Source organism: Alnus glutinosa, chromosome 11, assembly GCF_958979055.1.
Source record: "Alnus glutinosa chromosome 11, dhAlnGlut1.1, whole genome shotgun sequence".
NCBI classification, from domain to species: Eukaryota; Viridiplantae; Streptophyta; class Magnoliopsida; order Fagales; family Betulaceae; genus Alnus; species Alnus glutinosa.
This window is the reverse complement of record NC_084896.1, coordinates 20,536,525-20,561,847: the sequence shown is the minus strand read 5'-3', so window position 1 is coordinate 20,561,847 and position 25,323 is coordinate 20,536,525. Positions and strand designations below refer to the sequence as shown.

General features: G+C 38.4%; 2 protein-coding genes across 2 annotated transcripts; one reads left to right on the top strand and one right to left on the bottom strand.

Annotated features, from left to right (window-relative positions):
- Positions 1 to 12,801: 12,801 nt before the first annotated feature.
- On the bottom strand, positions 12,802 to 15,877 carry LOC133882386 (L-type lectin-domain containing receptor kinase IX.1-like). The gene is made up of 2 exons (XM_062321540.1): positions 14,194 to 15,877; positions 12,802 to 13,349 (listed from the first exon to the last, which is right to left on the bottom strand). The coding sequence occupies exons 1-2, from the start codon at positions 15,769 to 15,771 to the stop codon at positions 12,945 to 12,947; spliced, it is 1,983 nt and encodes a 660-aa protein (XP_062177524.1). The 5' UTR covers positions 15,772 to 15,877; the 3' UTR covers positions 12,802 to 12,944.
- A 7,488-nt stretch (positions 15,878 to 23,365) lies between these two features.
- On the top strand, positions 23,366 to 23,959 carry LOC133881207 (uncharacterized). Its single transcript, XM_062320149.1, has one exon. It carries the CDS (start codon positions 23,366 to 23,368, stop codon positions 23,957 to 23,959), a length of 594 nt encoding a protein of 197 aa, XP_062176133.1.
- The last annotated feature ends 1,364 nt before the right edge of the window (positions 23,960 to 25,323 follow it).

The window sequence follows — 25,323 nt, the reverse complement described above, 5'->3', positions numbered from 1 at the left end:
ATTTTTGAGTTCTCCCCCCACCTCTCTCTAATTTATGTATTGATTTATTTTGATAACAAAGTGGTTGCTGTATTTTAATAATTAATAATTAACAACTTTCATAAATTTATTTGTTATAAAATTTATTAAGGAAATGCTAAAATCATACCTCATCCCACTAAGCTGACTTGACAATACACATGATCAATCCTTCAATTTTTATGTGTTTTAAGCAATAGCTCATCTAAGGGTTGATAGCCATTACCAAGTCAGTTCAGTAGGATGGGGGGTATGCTTTTTAGCATTACTCTATTTAATTATTATGAAAAGTTTATAACCCATTACATCAAATGGTTGTTAAAAATTCTTTATACCCCACCAATTTCCTCTTTTATTTTGTGATTTAACTCCTTCAAGATAGCAAGTCATTTGTGCCTTAGTGAAGTCATATGTAACAATACCCCAAAATTTTCAACCCCTTTAATTTGTGTTTCACAATCCATAATTACCATGAGGTGTTACTATAATGTCTTGGTCTTAACTTTCAGTGGAAAATAACTAAGTCATAAATTGTAAAGATAATACCAAAACACTACATAATTACATTCTTATGACTATATGACATTTCTAAGCTTTTGATGTATCCTTGACTTTTAGACATGATCTTTACTATTTGGTGACGGGAAATGCCAACAATACAGTTGGATTCCGGTCAATTTTGTTGAAATCTGGGTTGGCCGAATTTTGGCCAAACTGGCCAAAATCTAACACTGTACAGCCGAATTTCGGTAAACTAGTCATATTCCGGCCGTACTGACTAGATTCAAGCCAGTTTCGCTAGAATTTAGTCGCCGAAATTCAGCAACGGTGTTGGATGTTGCCGGATTCTGGCGGGCCAGTGCCAGATTTCAGCACCAGCCGAATTTCGACCTGTTTTGTCGGACTTGAAAAATTGAATTGACTTCTAAAAATAAAGTGTGTGCATAAGTGTCAACAAAAATTAAAGCACAGCGGAAAATAAATGACACACAGATTTTATTGACGAAGTGGAAACTCAATTAAGAGAAAAACCACTCCGGGGCAGCCAAACCCAGGAATTCCACTATTCAGAAGACATAGCTAGATACAAGACAGTAACACTCACATGTACCGATGCAGTAGTCGTACCTTGATCTCTAATGTGTAACCCAACACGAACGCTTCCAAACCAGGTTCACCTCCCTGAAGAGGTCTTCAATGGAACTCCTTACCTTAAAGCCGACCTCTAAGATAGACTTCGGTTTACAGTACAGCACACTTGTAGAACAGCTTCAGAGGAAATATCACGTCTCTGAGCAAGTGAGGAATTCACACCGAATTCTTGCAGTTCACAGTGCCCGGGGGCCTTTATTTATAGGCTGAGGGCTCAAATGAGCGTCAGACAAAATATACCTAGGCACCGTCCGGACGGTGGACATGGGCCGTCCGGACGGACAACTGTGCGAACAGATTTTCTAAAATTCCCGCGGACAAATCTTTCCTGTTTAAGGACATCGTCCGAACGGGTGGCACATCGTCCGGACGGTTGCACGTCCGCTGCAAGTAATTTCCTTATAAGGCTCTCGAGCGTCCGGACCATGGGGGATGGGCGTCCGGACGGCTATTCTTCAACACACAATTTCCATATCAGTAATGCACGCGTCCGGACCATGATGGCAGTTGTCCAGACGGTTGAAGTCGAATCGGCAATTTCCTTCTTTGATGCACGCGTGTCCGGACCACGGCTGTCAGACGTCCGGACGGTCATATTTGAATTGCGATTCTTACCTTACTGAGACGCGCGTCCGAACGGGATACCACATCGTCTGGACGGTTGATTGATCTTCCCTTTCTTGGAACTTGGAAGGAAATCAGAAACTGATCGAGTAATCGTTCGGACGGCTGACAGGGAACTTGAATTTCTTCTGACTTTGCAGACTCTGAATAGTGGAACCCATGTTTACAGCATCTTTACACTTAAGTGATTTTGTCCAAACACAGAATGAGGCCAAAATACTAACAGGACTCTAGTGACAGTCGGTGGGGCTGGAATCCGATGATCGGATTCCAAAATTCGGAAACTTTCGGTGGTAAATTCGGGCTACCAACAAACTCTAATGTCCGACTATGGCGGATTCTCACAAACGTGCCTGCAAGAATAAAAAGTTTGAATCTAGAAAATGATTTATAATTTTTAAAATCATAAATCATTTTTTAAAAATTAAAGAGGTTTTTACGGTCAAATTGAAAATAATTTCTGTTTACCATCATTTTCGATTACACCAAGCACCAAAAAATACATAAAATATTTTCTTCAAAATATTTTACATCCAAATAAATAAATCGAACATAAGTTCAGGAAGTTACTGTGATACCTTACATGTTATTACCATTAATAAACCCCTGGGTGTAAGTTCTTCAGTTCTTCAGGTTGACCATCATTGATTTATAATTGCAAGAATTGCATTCGAAGTCTTCTTCTTGATTATTGATATAATTAATAAAAGCTTAGAACATAAATAATTTATTCTTATGGACAAAACCAAGTATGTGTTGGAAATTAAGAATGTTTACAAATCAACTCCTAGAAAGTGTAAAGGATGAATCATCATGTCGGTCTGTGGTTAAGGATGTGAAAACTAAGTCTCCTTTGTGTTGGAAAGAAAAAAATAGAAGGCAGAAAAAGTAAATGATCATATGAGGCTGTGATAATGACAGCAGTGAGGAATTTCCATCCCCATGTCCACTTTCTAGAGTAGTGCATGACCAAAAAAAAGGAGATGTAACATTTGCAATAAATCCAAGAAAAGTCGCGATCGACTTAATTGGAGAAATAAAGGAGATGTAACATTTGCAATAAATCCAAGAAAGATGTCCACTTTATCACTCACTTTTGTCAAACTTGAATAATTACGGACTTATTCCCTAAGACTATTTCTGAAGGATCGGACGACGTACCCGAGTTGATTTACTAGGTCATAAGCCAACATTATACATAATTGAGAATTTTCTTATCAAAATATTTAATACAATTGTTGATGCTGATTTTTTACCTGGTGACGTGGCGTGATCAGAGACATCCCCTCTTCTATGTGTTGGCCGGCAAAACAAGAAAGACCCGCCGGGGGTTGGCCGGCGGAGCCTCCTCCGACGATCAAGTCAGTCCAGTGTTTATGTGAAGAAGAGGGAGAGAGAGAGAGGGTCCAAGAGGATGGAAAAAGTCCCCCTGTCAAGTAGTCCTTATAGCCCTTTTATATCCCTGCGTGCTGAATGTCCGTTTTACCCTTGTCAAACACACCGTCCAATAGGGACGAATGATGTCTTCTCTGACTTGATTTGACTGGTCTCATAAATATTGGAGGCTTCCTGTAACCAAGGCTCACTTCCGGGGACTAACCCATTCCGGGGGCCGAAATCCCACACTGGGGCAGACCTGGCCCCACTCCAAGGTGGGGACAAATATTTCCCTAACAATTACCCCCCAATTCTCCTATCTTTATTATAAAGGTAGAGAGAATTTACCCAATGGAGCCTCTGTAATCCGACCAATCCCACTGGCCTTTCTTCATCCAATCCATGTAGTGCTCTCCTCGGACCCCGGGAAAACTCAAGCGTTTCCTCTACTGCCGCATTACGCGGCTCCAAGCCATTTACGGCAGACAATTGAGAATTTATTTCTGTCATAAATTCACCATCAGTTAGGCGCACCTAACACCCCGTAAATCGTGCATGCAATGATCACTATTGTTTTTCTATATATTCGCACTTTCCTTCGCTGGAATATCATTGGCCTTGAGAGTGCCCATTCGAATAGATCTTCCTTTCTTTTATTCCTGGTGCGGTTCTCATGACTGAGCATATCCACCAATTCGTCATGGATGGCCCTGGGGTATTCATTCTCCACGACGGTTTTACTGAAAGTGTGATCTCCGGCTTTACGCCAACCTGTTCCTGTCCAGCCTACAGGAACTGTGCAGCACCCAAATTTTTCCCAAACAATTCGTGGGAGCCCAACTGTTCAAGTCGTGCCTGGAATTTGCGCGGACAATCCCTTCAAGATTCTCGGGCAATTCCTCTTAGCTGTATTAGGATTACTTGTAATCAAATGACTACCCCGCATAATATTCTTTCAGGGTTGTCTGTTCTCTTAGTCTTCATGTACGTGTGCCCTCTGAGTACATCTAATAAAATCTTCTTCTTTGACAAAAGTTACGCACTTACGATGTGAACCCCAAATTAATCTCTAATAATTTCCTCGGGTGACCACCGAAATGGATGTCTCATAAATCGTAAAATTATGCCCGCACAACATCATGCCAGGCATTAGCATTATGCTTCCCTGGACAATAATTCCGATGGCATTTTAACGTATTCACCGTTCCCAAAAGTCGGAAACCTTTCGTTGAACTATTAATTTCTTTTGGTAGATGGATGCCCGTTAACCGGCACGCCTGAAGTTCGGGGACTGCTAGAGGCGCAGTTGCCCTTTCCATTTCTTCAAAGAAGAGGTAATCACCCCAATTTCCCTATTCGACTTCCGGGTAGTTAGACTGGAAATTTCTCGTCCTTGATATAACCCCAAGCATGGATAGCTCCCGATGACAGACGAGCTGCCATAATTATTTCTGTCTTTAATATCGGCAAATTAACCAGTGTCAACTCCGGCTACCATCGCCCCGTTGTCCAAGATATTGGACATTTCTAATCACCTCCCTGGTCCTCTACCAGGAGGGGAGATCCTTTGTCCGAGATCGAACTTTTTTCATCACCCCCCTGTCCTCTACCGAGGGGGGTGGTCCATTGTCCGAGATCGGACTTTCCTCGTCACCCCCCTGTCCTCTACCCAGAGGGGTGGCTCTTTGTCCAAAATTGGACTTTTCTCCTCACCTCCCTGGTCCTCTACCAGGAGGGGAGATCCTTTGTCCGAGATCGAACTTTTTTCATCACCCCCCTGTCCTCTACCGAGGGGGGTGGTCCATTGTCCGAGATCGGACTTTCCTCGTCACCCCCCTGTCCTCTACCCAGAGGGGTGGCTCTTTGTCCAAAATTGGACTTTTCTCCTCACCTCCCTGGTCCTCTACCAGGAGGGGAGATCCTTTGTCCGAGATCGGACTTTTTCCGAGGTTATTACTCCTCTCCCGATTTTTTAACGAGGTTATTACTCCTCTCCCGATTTTTTAACGAGGTTATTGCTCCTCTCCCGATTTTTTAACGAGGTTATTACTCCTCTCCTGATTTTTTAACGAGGTTATTACTCCTCTCCCGATTTTTTAACGAGGTTATTACTCCTCTCCCGATTTTTTAACGAGGTTATTACTCCTCTCCCGATTTTTTAACGAGGTTATTACTCCTCTCCCGATTTTTTAACGAGGTTATTACTCCTCTCCCGATTTTTTAACGAGGTTATTACTCCTCTCCCGATTTTTTAACGAGGTTATTACTCCTCTCCCGATTTTTTAACGAGGTTATTACTCCTCTCCATAGTTTTTTAACGAGGTCACGTCCTCGATTCCCCCGGTAATCCCCTGTTAAGGGCGGGTTCCTGATTTTTTACCGAGGTTCTTACTCCTCTTCCATAGTTTTTTAACGAGGTCACGTCCTCGATTCCCCCGGTAATCCCCTGTTAAGGGCGGGTTCCTAATTTTTTACCGAGGTTCTTACTCCTCTTCCATAGTTTTTTAACGAGGTCACGTCCTCGATTCCCCCGGTAATCCCCTGTTAAGGGCGGGTTCCTGATTTTTTACCGAGGTTCTTACTCCTCTCCCGATTTTTTAACGAGGTTCTTACTCCTCTCCCGATTTTTTAACGAGGTTATTACTCCTCTCCCGATTTTTTAACGAGGTTATTACTCCTCTCCCGATTTTTTAACGAGGTTATTACTCCTCTCTCGATTTTTTAACGAGGTTATTACTCCTCTCCCGATTTTTTAACGAGGTTATTACTCCTCTCCCGATTTTTTAACGAGGTTATTGCTCCTCTCCCGATTTTTTAACGAGGTTATTACTCCTCTCCTGATTTTTTAACGAGGTTATTGCTCCTCTCCCGATTTTTTAACGAGGTTATTACTCCTCTCCCGATTTTTTAACGAGGTTATTACTCCTCTCCCGATTTTTTAACGAGGTTATTACTCCTCTCCCGATTTTTTAACGAGGTTATTACTCCTCTCCATAGTTTTTTAACGAGGTCACGTCCTCGATTCCCCCGGTAATCCCCTGTTAAGGGCGGGTTCCTGATTTTTTACCGAGGTTCTTACTCCTCTTCCATAGTTTTTTAACGAGGTCACGTCCTCGATTCCCCCGGTAATCCCCTGTTAAGGGCGGGTTCCTGATTTTTTACCGAGGTTCTTACTCCTCTTCCATATGATTTTTAGAGCTTTCCCTTTCGCTTTATCTGTTTGCACAATAGAAACAAAGCTCCTGCAACAGTGCTATAGAAAAATATCAATAAATCCAATGGGAGACTATCAAGATGAGGTCAACTCCCAGCTCTATAGTGTGAGCTCAAAAACCTATTCCCTATATTTAGTTCCAGGAAAATAGCTTCTGTTGCTAAAAGACTGGAGCTATCGTAACTTCTCCCCAATTCCCAAAGGAAGACAGTCTTTGGCTATTCCATTTCAACAAATAAATTTAGCTGAACATTTTTTGGCTCTTTCTCTCATGAGCTCAAATATTATTTAAGAGTCAGCGTTTACTCTTGAAATCATTAAATTATCAAAGATCTCAGTAATAATATATCCATACTGCCAACGTTTAATTTTCAGAATTTAGTAAAATGAAATAAAAGAGCAAAGGGAACTTATCTCAGTCCTTCCGGTCTTTGAAGAGCGTACATAGCCTCCCTTCCATCTGGATCTTTAAGCCTGAACTTTGATAGACTGCCCTCTTACTATAGAGAGTTCGGGTTCTCACCAACACTTCATCATCTCAAAAATGACCCTGAAATTGTCCTCGGACACGACCACGGAACTAATCTCAGACAAGTTCTTTCAAGAATTCCTCATCGCCGACAAAGTAGCTTCTAAAATAAAAACCACGATGACCGTTCCTTTTCTTTCAAATTAGCTTCCCCCATACAAATTTTCCCAAGAACCTTTCTGGGCAGCAATATATGACCATCTTCTGATCACTTAGAGTGTAAAGTGCCTTCTCAAAGGCTCCGAATCAGAAGCAGCTTGATAGAAAATTTCCTCATCATCCTAGATCGAGGAAGCTTCCAGGTCCTTGACATCCCGACATAGAAGCGTCTCAGATCAAATTCAGTCCCGCGTCTCGAACCCGACTCACATCTGCGTGGCCCACACTCCACAAAACTTTTATTTTAGTTCGGGCGCCCTGATTGGAACTTCTGCAGGTAATCCACTCACAGGGGTCCGAGGACACCTCCACGAAGGGCGCCCACCGTGAGGCCGGACAGGTTGCTACGATCAAACACATTTGATTTTTTCATGGAGTCTATGAGTACTACAAGAAGGCCGTGTTTCATTGAGGAAGATGATGGGCTGGCTTCCACTGGGTCATTGTCCTCTTATACGTAAAATTTGTGATTATTGAGAACTCACTCTACTAGCTCTCTCCGACAACCTCTGAAACAGAGCCAAACCTCTTTTTCTCTCTCTCGTGCTCAGTTTCTCCGAGAACCAGAGAATGGAGCGACGACTAACTCTGTCCTTCTTCCTCTTGCTCCTTTCCGTCTCCACATTTGCAGGTAAGAACTTAACAAGCTTGGAGCTTTCTCATTTTCCGTTTGGTTCCCGGGAAAAGAACAAGCAGAAAGTAATGGGTTTGTTTCGTATAGTAGAAAAATGGATATCTTTAGCGTGCTTAAGCATGTCCGTCAAAATGGCTTGTCCTGCATAACACTTCTCGCTTCCATTTTTTTTTTTTTGAAATCACACAGTGCTGTTCCGGCCTCTTACCCGAGCTCTATCACGCTAGCCTTTGCAGGTCGGACACGATCTCGGAAGTAACCCCGGACCTCGGAGACGGCCTCGGGCCCGATCTCGGAAGTAACCCCGGACCTCGGAGACGACCTCGGCAAATTCAAGCTCAACGTGGATCCCGAAAGAACACCATGCCGTCATAAAGACGGATGACCCCGGAAAAGCTTGGCCATGAAATCCGGGCAGCGAGGATCGTGATGGGGACCCAAGCGTAATGACTCGGTTTCAAAGGCCGAAGATAAGCTTCTCGGGGAAACAGAGCCAAGTTATACTTAATTCAAATTCCTGCCGGACGTCCGAGGTCCGTCCATGAGCGCTCTCTCCCCCTCGACAAGAGCTCTGCAGATCGGCTCTTTAACTCTATAGTTCTCACTACTTCTCGGACCCCCGGCTGTAGCTTCTACCACATTCATACAACATGTACGATACTAACAATTTCTGACAACCCACTCCCTACTACTAGGGAAAGTGCTCAGTCTCGTCCTCTCTCTCTCCTTCCTTTTTTTTTTTTTTTGAAACTTTTACAAGTTAGCAACCAGCTGCAAAGTCATGTCCGGGGAGGAACGTTGCTTCGTAACCTATCTTCTTTCAGTTTTAATAAATGATGTTGTCAGAAAAACATCATTTCCCACAAAAACCAATAAAGCAAGACCCACCCTTCTCCCTGATTTTTCTTCTCTGCTGGCACGTGCAAAACTGATCTTCAACTCCACTTGGTGTACGACTCAAGCAGCTTTTAAAAGCACTCTTCATCTCTTTCGTGAGGAATTTCCTCCTTTCTCCAAAATTCATAAAAATATGGGACGACCATTACAAACCCATACAATTGCATGCTTGCGAAGGCATTCGCCGACAAGGTAATGAGCCCATCTGAGTTACGCGACACGTAGTCCTGCGCCAAAGCATAAACCTTCACAGGTGACCTTCTGAGTTCATAAAGATTTGAGCATGACCTCGGTGATACTGAAGAGAGGACCCATGAAATCAAGTGACAGTGAGGTTAACACGAGAATTTCATTCTCATTAGTTCCAAACACAATTAATGGTATTGTCAGAGAAGCTTGACTTTATACAAAGACAAATAAAGTAAGAACTATGCTTTTCACAATCTTCTCTTGGTCTCAGACGTGGCCCACTCTTAACCTCATATATATAAAAAGCCTTTTCATTCACACGTGTGAAACTAAACATCAATCTTCTCTTTTTTTTTTTTTTTTTAAGGAAAATCCTTATTTGCCTTTCTTCTTTGAAGATGGATTAACAATATCATGAAAGAGGAGCAGAAAACTTATCTTGCGCGCACACAGAGATGACTGTCAACAGTGTATGATAATGAAACCATTTTACCGGGATGTGACACGTTTCGTCTGATCCATATGGCCTCCCAAACTGAATCATGCGATGGCATCGGACATCCTCTAACAAATCCCGAACTCACTTCAAAACCATTCTAGCATTTATCTCTACTAACAAGCATGGGCTCCCCGGGCCTTTCAAAGAGGTACTCCAAGGACGCACTGAAGCTGATACGGTGCACTCTGAATGCACATGGAAAACTGAATATCAGTTTGCACTTGGCGAACTGTGGATCTGGCGAAGATGAACTTTACTCTCTGACGCAGCAGTGCTCAGAAAGCCAGGACAGAATTGATCTTCGTAAAACATGAATATTCGAATACAATGCACTGCTCTTAAATTTAGATCCATCACAAGAAGGCTAAGATTTACTTCAGTCTTCTTCTCATAATGAAGGGGGTTCTTGATCACCAACCACCGTTCTAGATTTCTGTTTCGGTAGGAATGACCACGTCGGTTCCCACAGACGGCGCCAATTGTTGATGCTGATTTTTTACCTGGTGACGTGGCGTGATCAGAGACATCCCCTCTTCTATGTGTTGGCCTGCAAAACAAGAAAGACCCGCCGGGGGTTGGCCGGCGGAGCCTCCTCCGACGATCAAGTCAGTCCAGTGTTTATGTGAAGAAGAGGGAGAGAGAGAGAGGGTCCAAGAGGATGGAAAAAGTCCCCCTGTCAAGTAGTCCTTATAGCCCTTTTATATCCCTGCGTGCTGAATGTCCGTTTTACCCTTGTCAAACACACCGTCCAATAGGGACGAATGATGTCTTCTCTGACTTGATTTGACTGGTCTCATAAATATTGGAGGCTTCCTGTAACCAAGGCTCACTTCCGGGGACTAACCCATTCCGGGGGCCGAAATCCCACACTGGGGCAGACCTGGCCCCACTCCAAGGTGGGGACAAATATTTCCCTAACAACAATTCTCATAGTATGACAGGTGGCAATGTTAGACTTTGCCAAATGATATGATGTGAGTATTTTTTTTTTTTTTTTTTTTTTTGAAGTTATATGATGTGGGTATTAGATGGTTGTTATTGTACCTTTAGGGTTCACGGTAAATAATCATTTATGAAAAAATAATATTCGTTGAATAGTAATAAAAAGTGATTTATATAAAATAAAGTAAAAAGAAATTTAAAATTTTTATATGGAAAAGTGAAAAAAATTTATTTTGTAGTTAATTTTTTTATTTATTGTTTGAAGTTAAAGATCTCTTTCAATAGATTGAATCGAGACCAAATCGGTCTAATGTCCAGGGTTACAAAGAATCTCTAATAAACTAAGTCAGAGGCACAGAGTTAGAGTATCCTTCACCCAGGGAAGGTTAGACTTAGACCACCATAACAAACCAAAGCTGCTACAAAATAACCTAGCAAAGCTGCTACAAAAGAAACTGACATAGATGAGTTGGTTACACCTATTCCTTCATCTTCCATTGAATTCGACTGTGGAAATTCACATCCAATTCATCAAACGTATAGATATATATGTCTACCTACCTACGCAAATATTTATTTCTTTTCAGCAGACAAAAATGTATTGTTGTTTTCACACTACTCTCTTTTATATGGTAGGTAACATATATGAACATTATGTGACATAGAGTATCAAAAGTAACAATTTAAGATTTTTTTTCTTAAATTTTTTTTCTTTTCTTTGGATAGCTATGAATTTGGCTCAAGTGTTATAAACAAAACCACAGCAATTGTGTTGTAGTTGTTTTAAGGGTCTAGATTTAATTTTCAATGATTTCATAAGAAAGAGAGAGAAAATAAAATTAAATATGAACCCATAAAATCATTATACCATAAATACTATAGTTTTTTTTAGAGCACATAAGCCAAATCAACTAATGTTTACCGTGTTAGTTTGAAGACGTATAATGGTTGGATTTTCTTTTATGCTCTATTAATATTTTGTTTTGATGTAAAATGTTTTCCGTCGTGAAAAACTACCGGTGAAAAGATTCCGTCATTGGCCGGATTCCAACAACTGCCGCTGAAATCTGGCCAGTGCCGGAATCTGGCAATTTTTGTTGGAATACAGCAACGTCTGGCCACTGTTGCCAGATTTCAACGGACTAGATTCCGGCCAAATTTGTCGGAATCGATCCAGTACGTCCGGAATCCTGCCAATTTCGTCGAAATTTTGCCTAATAGGGTCGAATTCCGGCAAATGTGGCTGGAATTCAGTACAAATGGCCAGCTTCTGGTCAAACTAACTTGAATCTAGCACAGTACAGCCGGGTTCTGGTCGTACTGGTCCGATTCCAGCCAGTTTGGCCGGAATCTGGTCTGCCAGAATCCCACGACAGTGGCTGGACGTCGCTAGATTCCAGTTGAAATTTCCAGATTTTAGCACCGACCAAATTCCGATGGCGGTTGTCAGATTCAGGTGATGGTCTCTGGAATTCGGCCAATGCCACCAGATTTCAACAATCGGATACCATAATTCGGGGACCCTCGATAGTAGATTCGAGCTACTAACAAACTACAATGCCCAGCGGCGACAGATTCCCACAAATGTGTTTGTAAGAATAAAATGTTTAAATCCAGAAAACGATTTATGGTTTTAAAACCATTAATCGTTTTCTAAAAATTAAAGAGGCGTTTACGATCAAATTGAAAATGATTTTCCTTTACCATCATTTTTTGTTGCACCAAATGCTGAAAAATACAAAAAATATTTTATGCACAAACAAACGGAGCATTAAACCCTATTTTGCCAAATTTGGCCAATTTGAACTTATGTCCACGTCTTTTCTATTTTTTACCTTTCCTTTTATGTCTAAATAAATGCATGATTAGCTGTTCAACTTTTCACAAATTAAATGGTAGCCATTTAATTCCTTGATAAAAATGGGTAAGAATTTCTGTTTAATCCCTTCAATTTTCTTTTTAAATAGTTATTTGGATTGATTAACATCGTTTGTTCAATGAAACGATACTAAATTTAAGTTTAGTGTCGTTTGAGCTCAAACGCCCTAAATTATAGTTATTTGAACAATAAACAGTGTTAATCTGAAGTCCAAAACCAATGATTAACGTTGTTTTCCAACCGACACAATTCAATCGAAACAAAATATTAAATAATGTCATTTTTTTACCCATAAACAACACTATTAAAGCTATATATATACTATTATAAATCTTTATTTTTTTTAGTGTACTCTTCACGAACAGGGATAACTGTTACCTTGGTTTGACTAATGTCATTTTTTTACGTTATCAAAAGGTCAATGAGACTTAAAAAAAAATAATAAATAAAAATAAAAGGTCTAAGATTATCTACTCACTGCATATTCCTGAACTGGCCGGTAAGAAATAGGTTTCAAAGGATTCCGACACGATCGACTCTCTCTTAGTTAAATTTTTTTCCCTGGGAGACACGTGCTGATGCATGGTCTCCTCGTTATTTTATGTATGACTGATGGGAAAGGACTTATAAGGATGTTCCATCAATAATAAAATATACATATCAAAACGCTCGAAAGAAGTATTTTGGGAAACAAAATCCAATGGTATCATGCATACTTGTGCCGACATTATTACAGGGAAACATATAATCTAAAAGTCGAGACCAGAGCATGATTTTAACATACAACCATGAAAAAGAGACATCCTTGATAAAATGAGTTTGCAGACTACTTTAACGGCCGATGTTAATGGATGACAAAGACATCGTGGCCGGCGCCGAATCCGTGCTTTCTAGACGGACGTCGACAGGTACATTGTAGTTGGCAACAGGCATCTTCTTGGGAAGATTTGGTAATGGTGCATCAAAATTGAGAACCTGTATGGCTTGCCTTATGGATGGCCTCAGACTCTGATCCGGGTGGGCGCACCAGAGTCCAACAATCATCATACACTCCATCTGTTTCATGTCAAACTCCAACAATTTACTGTCAACTGCTTTCTGAAGCCTTTCATTTCCATATGCCTCCCAAACCCAGCCAGCAATTGGAACGTGTGGCCCCTCGTATTTGGCTTCCGTTGATCTTCTTCCGCATGCTATTTCCAGCACCACTACACCGAAGCTGAACACATCTGATCCCTATTACAATATAAAATTAAGTTTAATTTTTTAAAATAAGTGGTAACTTAACATTAATGTATCAAAGCACTGATCTTGAGTACCAACTCTGTTTCCTTCATTCACCTGTCATCTCAATTAATAAATCGTTTGAGAACTGTGTTTTTAAAAATTGCGATTTGAAATCGCAGGTAATTAGATGGTGCTTTTTTTAAAATGCAAAATTTTAAAGGTTAAACTACGATTTTGTCGAACGCTTAATTACATTTTTAAAAATCACATTTTTCAAATCGCACATTTTAAAATCATTATTTTAAATTGCACTTTTTAAAATCGTAAATCCAAACGGATCCTTGCACTTGTTAGGCTACACCTATTAATGAGAAGATTGAGCCCATACGTTAATTAAACTAAGTATTAGAATATAAAAGTAAAAGAAATTAATGCTATACAAAAGACAAGTATTTACCTTCTATTCACCAAAAGTCTTCACAACCAAAAAACCTATTTTCATCCACAAAATACTATATGGGGACCATGCCACATCAACTTTTGTGAACAGAAAGTATATATTTTTCCTGTATATAGCATTTTTCTAATTTTTATATTCTAACAATCCCTCTTACGTGTGAGTTATTCGCATTAATAAGTGAAGCATAATACATTGAATATGTAACAATCGTCTAAAACTAATACTATTTAGTAGACTTCTATTCAATTGGATGATATAGCAGAAAAAATCAGCTAGTTAATCACGACTAATTTTTAGTGCCACGCAATCAAATTGTATATCAATTATACAAGGGTATACATTGAAAACATCAATTCCTATAAGTTGAAGCTGTTAAAAATAAGTGGTACGTACCTTGGTGGCCTTGCCGGTGCTTGCATATTCCGGTGCTATGTAACCCCATGTTCCAGCTAGCCCTGTTGTCTTCACGCCGGCCTCTTCATCCATCAGCCTCGCTAGACCAAAGTCCCCAAGCTTGGCATTGAAATCTGAATCCAACATTATGTTGCTGGATTTGATATCCCTATGCACCACATATTGTCCAGATTCTTCGTGCAGATAAAGCAATGCAGAGGCAAGACCAAGGGCTATCTTATACCTAACTTCCCAATTAAGAAGCGTTCTACCTCCAAAAAGGTGAAAATCAAGGCTACCATTAGGCATGAACTCATAAACAAGAAGGAGAGCACCCTTTTCATGGCACCAACCAATGAGTTGTACCATGTTTTTATGTCTCAATACACTAATAATTTTTATCTCTGTTGTGTACGCCTTCTTTCCCTGATCAGACGGTCTAGAAACCTTTTTCACTGCGACAAACTGCTGCAGATCACTCAAGAAACCTTTGTAAACACCTCCAAAACCTCCTTCACCAAGTTTGCCTTCTTCTGCAAAGTCGTTTGTGGCACGAACAAGCTCATCATAAGAGAACCTCTTAGGTCCTGTATGTTCAATCTCTCGTTCCATGGGATCAACATTCTTTACACCCTCTTTTCCCTTTCCTTTAGTCCTTTTTCTCCAAACGAACACCAACACCCAAACTATTCCACAGGCTAAAAGTAACCCACCAATTACACAAGCGACAATTAATCCAGCACTAAAAGAAGTACTACTAGGACTGTCCGGAGTCTCTGGAACTGGTAATAACTCCGTTGTAAATTCCCATGTAAGGATTTCATGCGTCTCAAAGTAATAGGCTGATCCCGCCGCAAAGCCAATGGATACCCATTCCGGCAAAAATGCTTTCAGGTTAACATGATGTGAAAGGCTGGCAAATGGGTCGTCAGGGAAAGACCAGTATACGTTTAAATCATTGGCTTTAGAATTGTAACGGATTATTGCATCTACTCTTATTCCATTTTTCATACTTCGGCTCAAATTTCCTGTCGATTCTGATTTGATGGAATTGATGTTGATACCGACATGTTCATCGGTTTCATCCCATGTATTCTTAAAGGTGTCGAACTCGACAGCAACTAATTCTTTTCTTGGGATGGTGAAATTGTCACACTTTCTAAAAAGGGCAAGGCATCCTCCTGATGCATCATCCGGGAGAAGAGAACCGTTGGGAGCAAGGAAAAAGGCGAGCCCATCTTGACCTGGTGAAGTAACAGTTGATATTTTAAATGAAAATTTAGTAGTGAAGTCCGTGGAATTACCTGTAATCGGGTCATAAAGATGAAGCTGTTCAAAATATACAGCTCGGCCGGCTGCGGTATTGTTATTGGGGTTACTGGTGAGGGATAGAGCTCCATTTTGGATGGCGGCAGTGCCACTGAATATCAGCCTGCTGCTATCGGTAAAATTAGGGTACTTGAATGATAGAGCATGATGTAAAGGAAGATGGAAGAGTAAGCAACAAGGAACCATTGAGAGAAACCAAAGAGTTCTAAGGTTGCTGAGATCCATATTGGGAATGGGAAGGGAATGCATGCAATGGCAGTTTTGGAGGTTTAAAGGGACGCTAAAAACATTGATGTGAAGAAAAGTGAGTCACACACGACATATATTAAGTAGTTGCTGCTTAATTGCTAGGAAAGTTCGTCTGGTACGGTATTTAGCAAACATATGAAGTTTTCAAAGGCATGCTAAATTTTTTCTAGTTTCCTTCGGGTATTATTATAAGAAACCTAACTTTTCAAAGGCCTTGGATATTATATTAATGATCGATGGCCTAACATTGTGACCATGGAAAAAAAAAAAAAAAACACGTTTTTGGATCACCTCTTGACTGTCACCTCTTTTGAAAAATTTGGAATCATCAAAGGGAGTGTGCCGAAGTTCATTTTATTTACTGCTGAAGTGCCTTGGATGTTTGTTTTGCCAACACAGTCACATGTTCTACCAGTCTACCTATATGCCCTCACAATATGAGAAAAGTAGGATCATACCAATTTGTAAAGGTTTCTTCTAGAAGCAAAACTTTCTCCACTAATGGCTTACACCTTGAATCAAACTTAAAAGCTCCTATAAATTTATTCAATTGAAGTTCAGTTTGCTACTCAATGAGTTTCCTGCACTTCTAGTTTGCCTGCTACCACTTTCAATGAAAGATAAATGTAAGGGAATGGTCCCCATTTTTGAGTTCTCCCCCACCCCCATCTCCCCCTCTTCTCAATACCCAAAAAAAAATAAAAAATAGAGGAATTTAAATTTGTTACAAAGAATAATTTCTAATATGATTACATATTTCAGATTAGATTTTATCGCATCTAATAATGTATATTTTAGCTGCAAAATTGTCATGTTATCTAAAAGTTTTAAGAGATATAGCACTTTTAAAATCTAATCTGAACCATAAAATGGTTCTTGAGAGGACTTATTCTGTATTTAAGGGTTGCATGCTTGCATTCAATTGCCGCGTGGAAACCGCCTCAAATACCCATAGCATTTAAACTTTTCTATACATTAAAATAAAGTAAAAAAATTAAGAGACGAAAAGCAAAAATTAATGTGGAAGCTTACTTGACTTGCCCCAATAAACAAGCTAGAGCAATTCCTCTATGCCCTATTGCTACGTCATAGGTAAATACTTTCCACCACATTTCAAATTATTCAAATCCTACAATTTTTTTTTAATATATATAAAAAAAAATAATAATAAAATAAAAAAAACCAAATGAACGCCCTTATGAAGGTGAACTAATTTCACTTGCGAAGTAAGTTTACTTGAACTGTTTAAGTTATTCAAATTTCAGAACACATGGTTCGTCAGTCTCCAAATTAAAAACAAAATATTCTACCAAATTGTTTTTCGTGTGAAAATGGATTTATTCTCAAGTGTATTACTAAACTTAGTCCACCATGCACGCCCTTGTATGGAGAAGTTACTGCTGCCCTTCTTGCTGCTCAACTCTGCTTTTCAATACAGCTGTCTCATGTTATTTTTTAAGGAGATTCTCTCACAGTCAACCTTCCCATCAACAATCCGATAATCACTTATGATTGGCGTATCTCGTCTATTCTCTCGAATTTCTTTTCCACCATCCCATCTTCAACTAGTTGGTTAGCTAGTTTTATTAACCGAAGTATAAACTTCTGTGCTCACCATGTGGCTAATTGGACCGCAACTAAATTTTCTTTAGTTACATTATGATCACCTCTTCTTGTTCTTTGCTGTCTGGAACCATTCCACCATGTTTTGGAATGAATTCCTCCTTCCCTTTTAAAGTTCCTTAATTTTTATTTTATCCTGTTGTACTTTAAAAAAAAAAAAAAATCAAATTATATTTTATATAAGGTTGTGATCATGAAAGTGGTGAGGAATTTCCGTGCACATATCCACTTTCTATTCTGACTAGGCTTGGCAATTCGGGTTGACGAGTCGGGTTCGTGTCAACCCGATTACACAATCGGGTTCAACACAAACCCGACCCGATTATTAATCGGGTTGAATCTTCAAAACCCGAACACGACCTAGGTAACCCGTTTACACACAATTCTTCTGAAACACACAGTCAAAAGATTCAAAACCCTATGGTGGAAGAACCCAAAAAAACCCATCTCTCACCATTAAAATTAACTTCAAAGATTAGAAAAAAACAACGGAAAATTTAATTACGGGTGCCACCCAAAAAATTGAATTTTACATCAATAAGAAAGTTCAAGTGGGTTTCAAATCCTAAAACAGAGTATCCCACCTGATCTCCTCCACTCCGGTCAACCAGTACCCATCATCACTGCTTTCCATCTTTTCCTCCTTCTAGACATCATACACCACAGAGCTCAAATAATTATCAACACGAGGACTCCCATTATTTATCAACACGAGGACTCCCACTTGTGAGCAACAACCTCCCTTGCTTCGTCGTTGTTGTCGCCATCATCAATCTTTTGTTCTTCTTCAACATCGCTCCCTTCCATCTCGTCCATAGCCAGGCCTCGGCACAACCACGAGAGCTGACGACTCCTCCGGGCGAATCCACTTACGGATGTATTTGGCTAAGCACCTCTTAGTCCGCCTGATCGCCACCAGAAGCCTTGGATGTATTTGGCGTGAAACTATGAAAGAAGGACTGAAGGAGGCGTGAACGTGAAAACTGAAAAAGAAATGTGATGCGGCTACGTTTTTTGCGATTTTTTTTTTATTTTTTTATTTTTAAGTAAACAGGTTTTAATCGTGTTGGTGGGTCAACCCGTGGGTTGACCCGCCAGACACGGTTATAATCGTGTTATAATCGGGTTCACTTGATTATGATCCGAACCCGATTACCCCAAACCCAAACCCTGTATTTTCGTGTCGTGTTTGTGCCGGGTTCACAGGTCATGTCAAAAATTGCCAACCCTAATTCTCACCAAGAAAAGTCGACTTTGAGAAATAAAGGAGATGTGACATTTGTTATATCCAAGAAAGATCGATTTGGAAGTTTATCCCAATGCAAAGAATCCACGCTTCAACTCTTTTACAGTTAAGGAAATTGTGTGTATGTTAAGCTCAACGTGAACCTAATTATAAGCTATTTGGAAAAGAAAAAAATGTAAATTGCGTGTTAATTATATATACTTTAGCAATTAAGCAATACAACTCTCTCTCTCATAGAAAGGAATACTTTCATGTAATTCTTGATCCACGAAGTATGATATTTTCACGTATTAATTTAGACATATGATTTTTTGTCATTTTAAGACATAACTTTTGATCATTTTATACATGTTACAAGGTAGGCCCCCTAGCTAGCTTTAAATTTTTTTAAAAAAAATTAAAAAAAAAAAAAAAAAAAATCGAAATTGCCACATAAACAAAGATGGTCAGGAGTTATATATGTCTTGAAGTGGCAATGTATTATATTTCACTAATCTAATGGCAGTCATGATGCTCCATTAATTAATCACAGCTCCACTTCATATAATTGCACACTTATTCGATCCCTAAGACTATTTCTAAAGGAAGATGTACTAGATCCAAATGTATAGCTGTAGTGCCTGCTGTGTTACGCTTTATAAATGCTGTTAACTACACTTTTTTTCTTTTTCTCATGTGGGGTTATCTTCATTTAATACTCTTTAATACATTCTTTCTAAAACATTCTCAAAACACAAAATAAATATATATACATATTAATTTTAAAAATGCTTTAACAATCCCCACCATTTTCAAAAACAAAACACATTTTGACTATTATAGAAAAAAGCATGCATAAATGAAGGTGTCTTGAACCTTTGCTTAGTAATAATATGCCAGAACTAATTAGAATACCATGGTAGACAAGCTTTGAACCAGCTATCCTATTTGACTAGCTGGACACATCTCACACATGCTTTTTCTTCTCTTTAGGTACGTAGTTCTAGAAGCCGACACATGGATTGGCTTTGTGTCAATATCCTAGTTTCATTAGCGCTCTAGAGAAAAAATCTTACTCTCATAGAAGGCAGCACCACCTCCGACACTCATATAGGTAAGCTTATTAAAAGTGCCCTGTAACTAATACACTTCAACAGAAATATGTTATAAGCCTATTAAGTACAAAAAACACAACCTCCACTGTTATATGCACCTTAACCGTGAGAAGGTTTATTAGTTTAAAAATTAATACAATATAAGGTGCTTGCGATCACAACATATAGTGTACTTTAGCTCATTAAACCCAAGATCTTGATAATTCAAGTGTTGAGTTGAGTTTCCACTATTGGTGATCTAAAGGCTTTAATCCAATCTCTTTTGATGTTTTCCACACCAAATCCCTTCAGGTCCTTCAGTCAATGAATTTGTCAAATATTGAACAGGCCTCACAAAAAATCAATTGTAATTACTCCATCAGTAAGTAATTGCCTTACATAACTATGCCTTAAACCAATATGCTTTGATTTGCCATTATAAATATAACTATAAGCCTGTGACAGTGTTGCCTAACTATCACAATATAAAGAAATAGGAGGCGTAGATTTAGGCCACAAAGAAATTTTCATTAATAAATTCTTTAACTATTCCGCTTCTTTATTACAAGAAGCCAATTCCACAAACTCTGTTGCCATGGTAGAATCTGTGATAAGGGTATGTTTCTTAGAACTCTAGGAGATAGCTCCTCCACCAAGGATGAATATCCACCCACTGGTTCATTTGTGATCATCATTATCCGTGATCCAACTTGCATCCGTATATCCTTCCAATATTGTAGGATATCGGTTGTACCATATTCCATAATTAATGGTTTTCTTTAAATATTTAAGAATCCTTTGTACAACAATCCAATGAATATAACTAGGGTTACTATTATATCTACTCATTTTACCAACTACATATGCAATATCAAGTCTAGTACATGTCATTGCATACATCAAGCAACCAATAACTCTAGCAAATTCTAATTAGTCTACAACTCTACCAGTATTAAGATATAGTTTCATGCTAGCATCAAAAGGTGTAGTCACATATTTACAATCAAACTCATTAAACCTTTTACGAACCTTTTCAACATAATGCGATTAAGTAAAAATTAAACTTCCATTATTTCTTATAATTTTAATATCAAGTATCACATCAACACCCAAATCTTTCATGTCAAAATTAGAAGACAAAAAATTCTTAGCATTAACAATGCTATCATAATCAGTACCAAAAATTGAAATGTCATCAACATATAAACATATAATAACTTTTATAAAACTTACTATAAACACATTTATCAACATTATGGATTTTAAAACCATTTACGATCACAGCTTGATCAAATTTTTCATGCTATTGTTTAGAAGCTTGTTTAAGACTATTGAGATATTTAACAAATTTACAAACTTTAAGTTCTTGATTAGGCAAAACAAATCCCTCTGGTTGATACATATAAATTTCTTCTTCAAGCTCGCCATTTAAAAATGCAGTTTTAACATCCATTTAATGAATATCAAATTTATAAATAGATGCTAAAGCAATTAACATTCTAATAGTAGCAATCCTAGAAACAGGAGTATAAATATCAAAATAATCCAAACCTTCTTTTTTACTTAAAACCTTTAGCAACTAACCTTGCTTTGAATTTTTCTATGATTCCATCTACCTTCAATCTTACAACCAATAGGAGTGGAACCAGGGGGTAAGTCTACTAAAATCCATGTATGTGTTATTGCCTATTAAAGAATCCATTTCATCATTAATGGCTTCTCTCCAAAATGCAGAATCATGAAACTTCATAGCCTCTTCATATGTCAAAGGATCCAATTTTATATTAGGTAAGATCATCTTTTGTTTACAAGATGAATCTCTAGATCCTCCAACCAAATATACAATGAAATCTGGTCCAAAAGATTTTTCTTTTCTCATTCTTTTGCTCCTTATTTTAGAAGGTTCACTTGCATGCCATTGAAGCAAAAAATAATTTCTTAAGATTGTTAGATAAAAGTAAAAGAAAGCAAAAAAAAATAAAAAATGAAATGCTTCTCAGGTGCGTTACAATGTCGTTTTCCTTAAAAAATTATTTGCTCTGTTAGAAATGGTATGCGAAGGGTTACAACAAATATTTCTCTAAGATATAATGAAGCTTAGAATCCTCTATTTGTTTAATTGTGTTTTGCACAAATGAAAAATAAACCAGAATACTCTCAGATTTTATACTATAGCAAGAGACAAAGACTCAAAATTTAAATATATAAGGTATCAGAAAAAAGAACGGAAGATGAAAGAAAAATTGTTATCTTTTTAATAACTGGATAGTAGTTAGTTCTGTATTGTGTTGAATAGTAGTTATTATTAATTGATAATCCAACCATCCATAACAGCTAAAGTAATAGTCATAAACAGCTATTTTAACAGACACTTAGTTCTTACCATCAAATCAAATAACTATCAATGATTATTTAATAATAATCATTAAATCTTTATTATTTAATCTCAATTGTTAGATCAAAGGTGATTTGACCTTATAGTTTACTTTAGAGATGGTCCAGTAAATATAACCACTAGATCTATCTAAGAAGAATCCTATTGTCTATATCAAACCACTAGATTGAATGATCATGATCATCCAAAATTGAATGGTCGTGATTAGATTGCTCCAAGCTCCGATGCTTCATGCCAAGTGCGCCATCAAGGCACCACTAGCGCTCTACAGCCCACTGCCACATGCGCGTGCGCGTCTGGTGCTTCGCACCATACTAAAGTATACACATAAGTACATACGTACACCTAAACATTACTTTCAATGCTTAAATTGTGTTAGTCCTTGTAAATGCCAACTACACTTTCTCTTTTTCTCATGTGTAACTATTTTCAAGTACTCAAGGATGGAGGATTGTACAGGATCCACACTCCCTTGTTGCTCTGGTACTCGAAGCCAAATATTTCCCACATGGCTCATTTTTGTCATGTGAATTGGGAAATCGGCCTTCCTTTGTGTGGAGAAGCTTGTTTTCGGCCAAGGAGTTGTTACAAGAAGGATTGATGGGGAGAATTGGAGATGGAAAGCATATTAAAATATGGCAGGATAGGTGGCTAGCTACCAACGCCCATATCATATTTAGTGCAGTCCCCTCCAAGGGTTATTCCTAAAGACTCTACAGTCTTGGTACTTATTGACTCAGAGTTGCATGGGTGGAAGGCTGGAGTAATAACTGCAATTTTCAGTCCGGAAGAGGCTAAGCTTATTGCTTCCATTCCCTTATGTCCTACACTACCACCAGACAAGCTTGTCTGACGAGGCATCACAAATGGTGTCTTCTCAGTACGGAGGGCCTACCACATGGGCATGGATATAAAGGAATGTAACAATGGAAGTACATCCAAGGAAGGCAATGGTCACAGTGTCGGGTCTGCTCTTTGGAGTCTGGGGTTCCAAATACAGTTAAGATTTTCATGTGGCATGCTTGTAATGACCTGCTTCCTACTAAATGTAATATGTTTAGGAGGAAAATTGTGAGGGGCAACATTTGCCCTTGCTGCTGTAGAGAGATGGAGTCTAGACTTCATCCTCTGTGGAATTGTCCGACTATTCAAGACGTGTGGGGAGGGGGCTCAATGATCTTCCAAAAAAGTGCCTTCTTGGGGGATACTTTAATGTAGTTGGTGGAGTTTTGCTTGGATCGGTTAAATACCGAAGATATGGGTTTAATGGATGTGTTCTCTCACGAGATTTTGTTGAGGAGAAACAAGCTTATTTTTGAATCATTCTTCACCCACCCTCAGGTGGTTTTTAATGAAGCAGTAGCATCTATAGAAGAGTACCACAGGTATAACAGATGTGAGGATGAACAGGTCAATATAAATGGGGTGCCGAGTTCTACCAGGCCTTCTATGAGTTGGAAACCTCCACCTTTGGGTTTTATTAAAGTAAATTGGGATGCCTTAGTAAATGCTAAAAAGAAATATATTGAAATTGGTATTGTGGCTAGAGACAACAATGGCAATTTTTTGGGTGCAAGGGCTGTTACAAAATCCGTTGTGGTGACACCCAAAGTTGTAGAAGCTATGGCGGCTTTAGAGGCTGTTCTGTTTAGTAAGGCAGCAAGTTTTTTTGAGGTAATTTTAGAAGGGGATGCAAAACAAGTGGTTGATGATGTAAATTATGTAACCCTAAATCTAAATACTGCGGGCCATTTTGTTGAAGGGATAAAAGCAGAGCTACAAGGTTTAAGATATGCTTCCATGGTCCATGTGGGTAGAGAGGCTAATAATGATGCTCATTGTTTAGCTTAGGAGGCCTCTACTAATGAAATAGATTCTGTATGGCTTGAAGAGATATCTAGTTCATTTTGTATGTTGTACTTAGGAAAAGTTCCTCTCCCTTGATTCTTTTCTGGGATTAGTATTGTTTTCAATGAAGAGATTCTACTTTGTTCATTAAAATAAAATAAAAACTTCATTTCATGCTCTTTAATACATTTTTTCGAAAACATTTCTGAAACACAAAATATATATATATATATATATATATATATATATATATATATATTAATTTTGAAAATGCTTTAACATGCTAAAGTGCCTTGGATGTACATTTGTTTTATCAACAGATTGACTCAACAAAGTCACATGGTCTACGTACGTATCTGCCATCACAATATGAGAAAAGTAGGATCATACCAATTTGTATAGGTTTGTTCTTAAGATGCAAAATTTCTCCACTAATGACACCTTCAATCAAACTTAATTAAATTATTCAAGAAGTTCATTTTCCTGCTCAATGACTTTCCTCGATCTATTTCTACTTTGTCTACCATTATTATTAAAAGATAAATGTAAGGGACTGGTCCCCATTTTTGAGTTCTCCCCCCTCCTCTCTCCAATTTATGTATTGATTTATTTTGATAACAAAGTAGTTGCTGTATTTTAATAATTAATAATTAAAGATTTCATAAATTTATTTGTTACGAAATTTATTAAGGAAATGCTAAAATCATTCCTCATCCCACTAAGCTGACTTGACAATACACATGATCAATCCTTCAATTTTTATGTTTTTTAAGCAATAGCTCATCTAAAGGTTGATGGCCACTACCAAGTCAGCTCAGTAGGATGGGGGGTATGCTTTTTAGCATTACTCTATTTAATTATTATGAAAAATTTATAACCCAGTACATCAAATGGTCATTAAAAATTCTTTATACCCCACCAATTCCCTCTTTTATTTTGTGATTTAACTCCTTCAAGATAGCAAGTTATTTGTGCCTTAGTGAAGTCATATGTAACAGTACCCCAAAATTTTAAACCCCTTTAATTTGTGTTTCGCAATCCATAAATACCATGAGGTGTTACTATAATGTCTTGGTCTTAACTTTCAGCGGAAAATAACTAAATCATAAATTGTAAAGACAATACCAAAACACTACATAATTACATTCTTATGACTATATGACATTTCTAAGCTTTTGATGTATCCTTGACTTTTAGATGTGATCTATACTATTTGGTGACAGGAAATGCCAACAATATAGTTGGATTCTGGTCAGTTTCGCTGAAATTTGGGTTGGCCGAATTTTGGCTAAACTAACCAAAATCTTACACTATATAGCCGGATTTCGGTAAACTGGTCATTTTCTAGCCATACTAATCAGATTCAA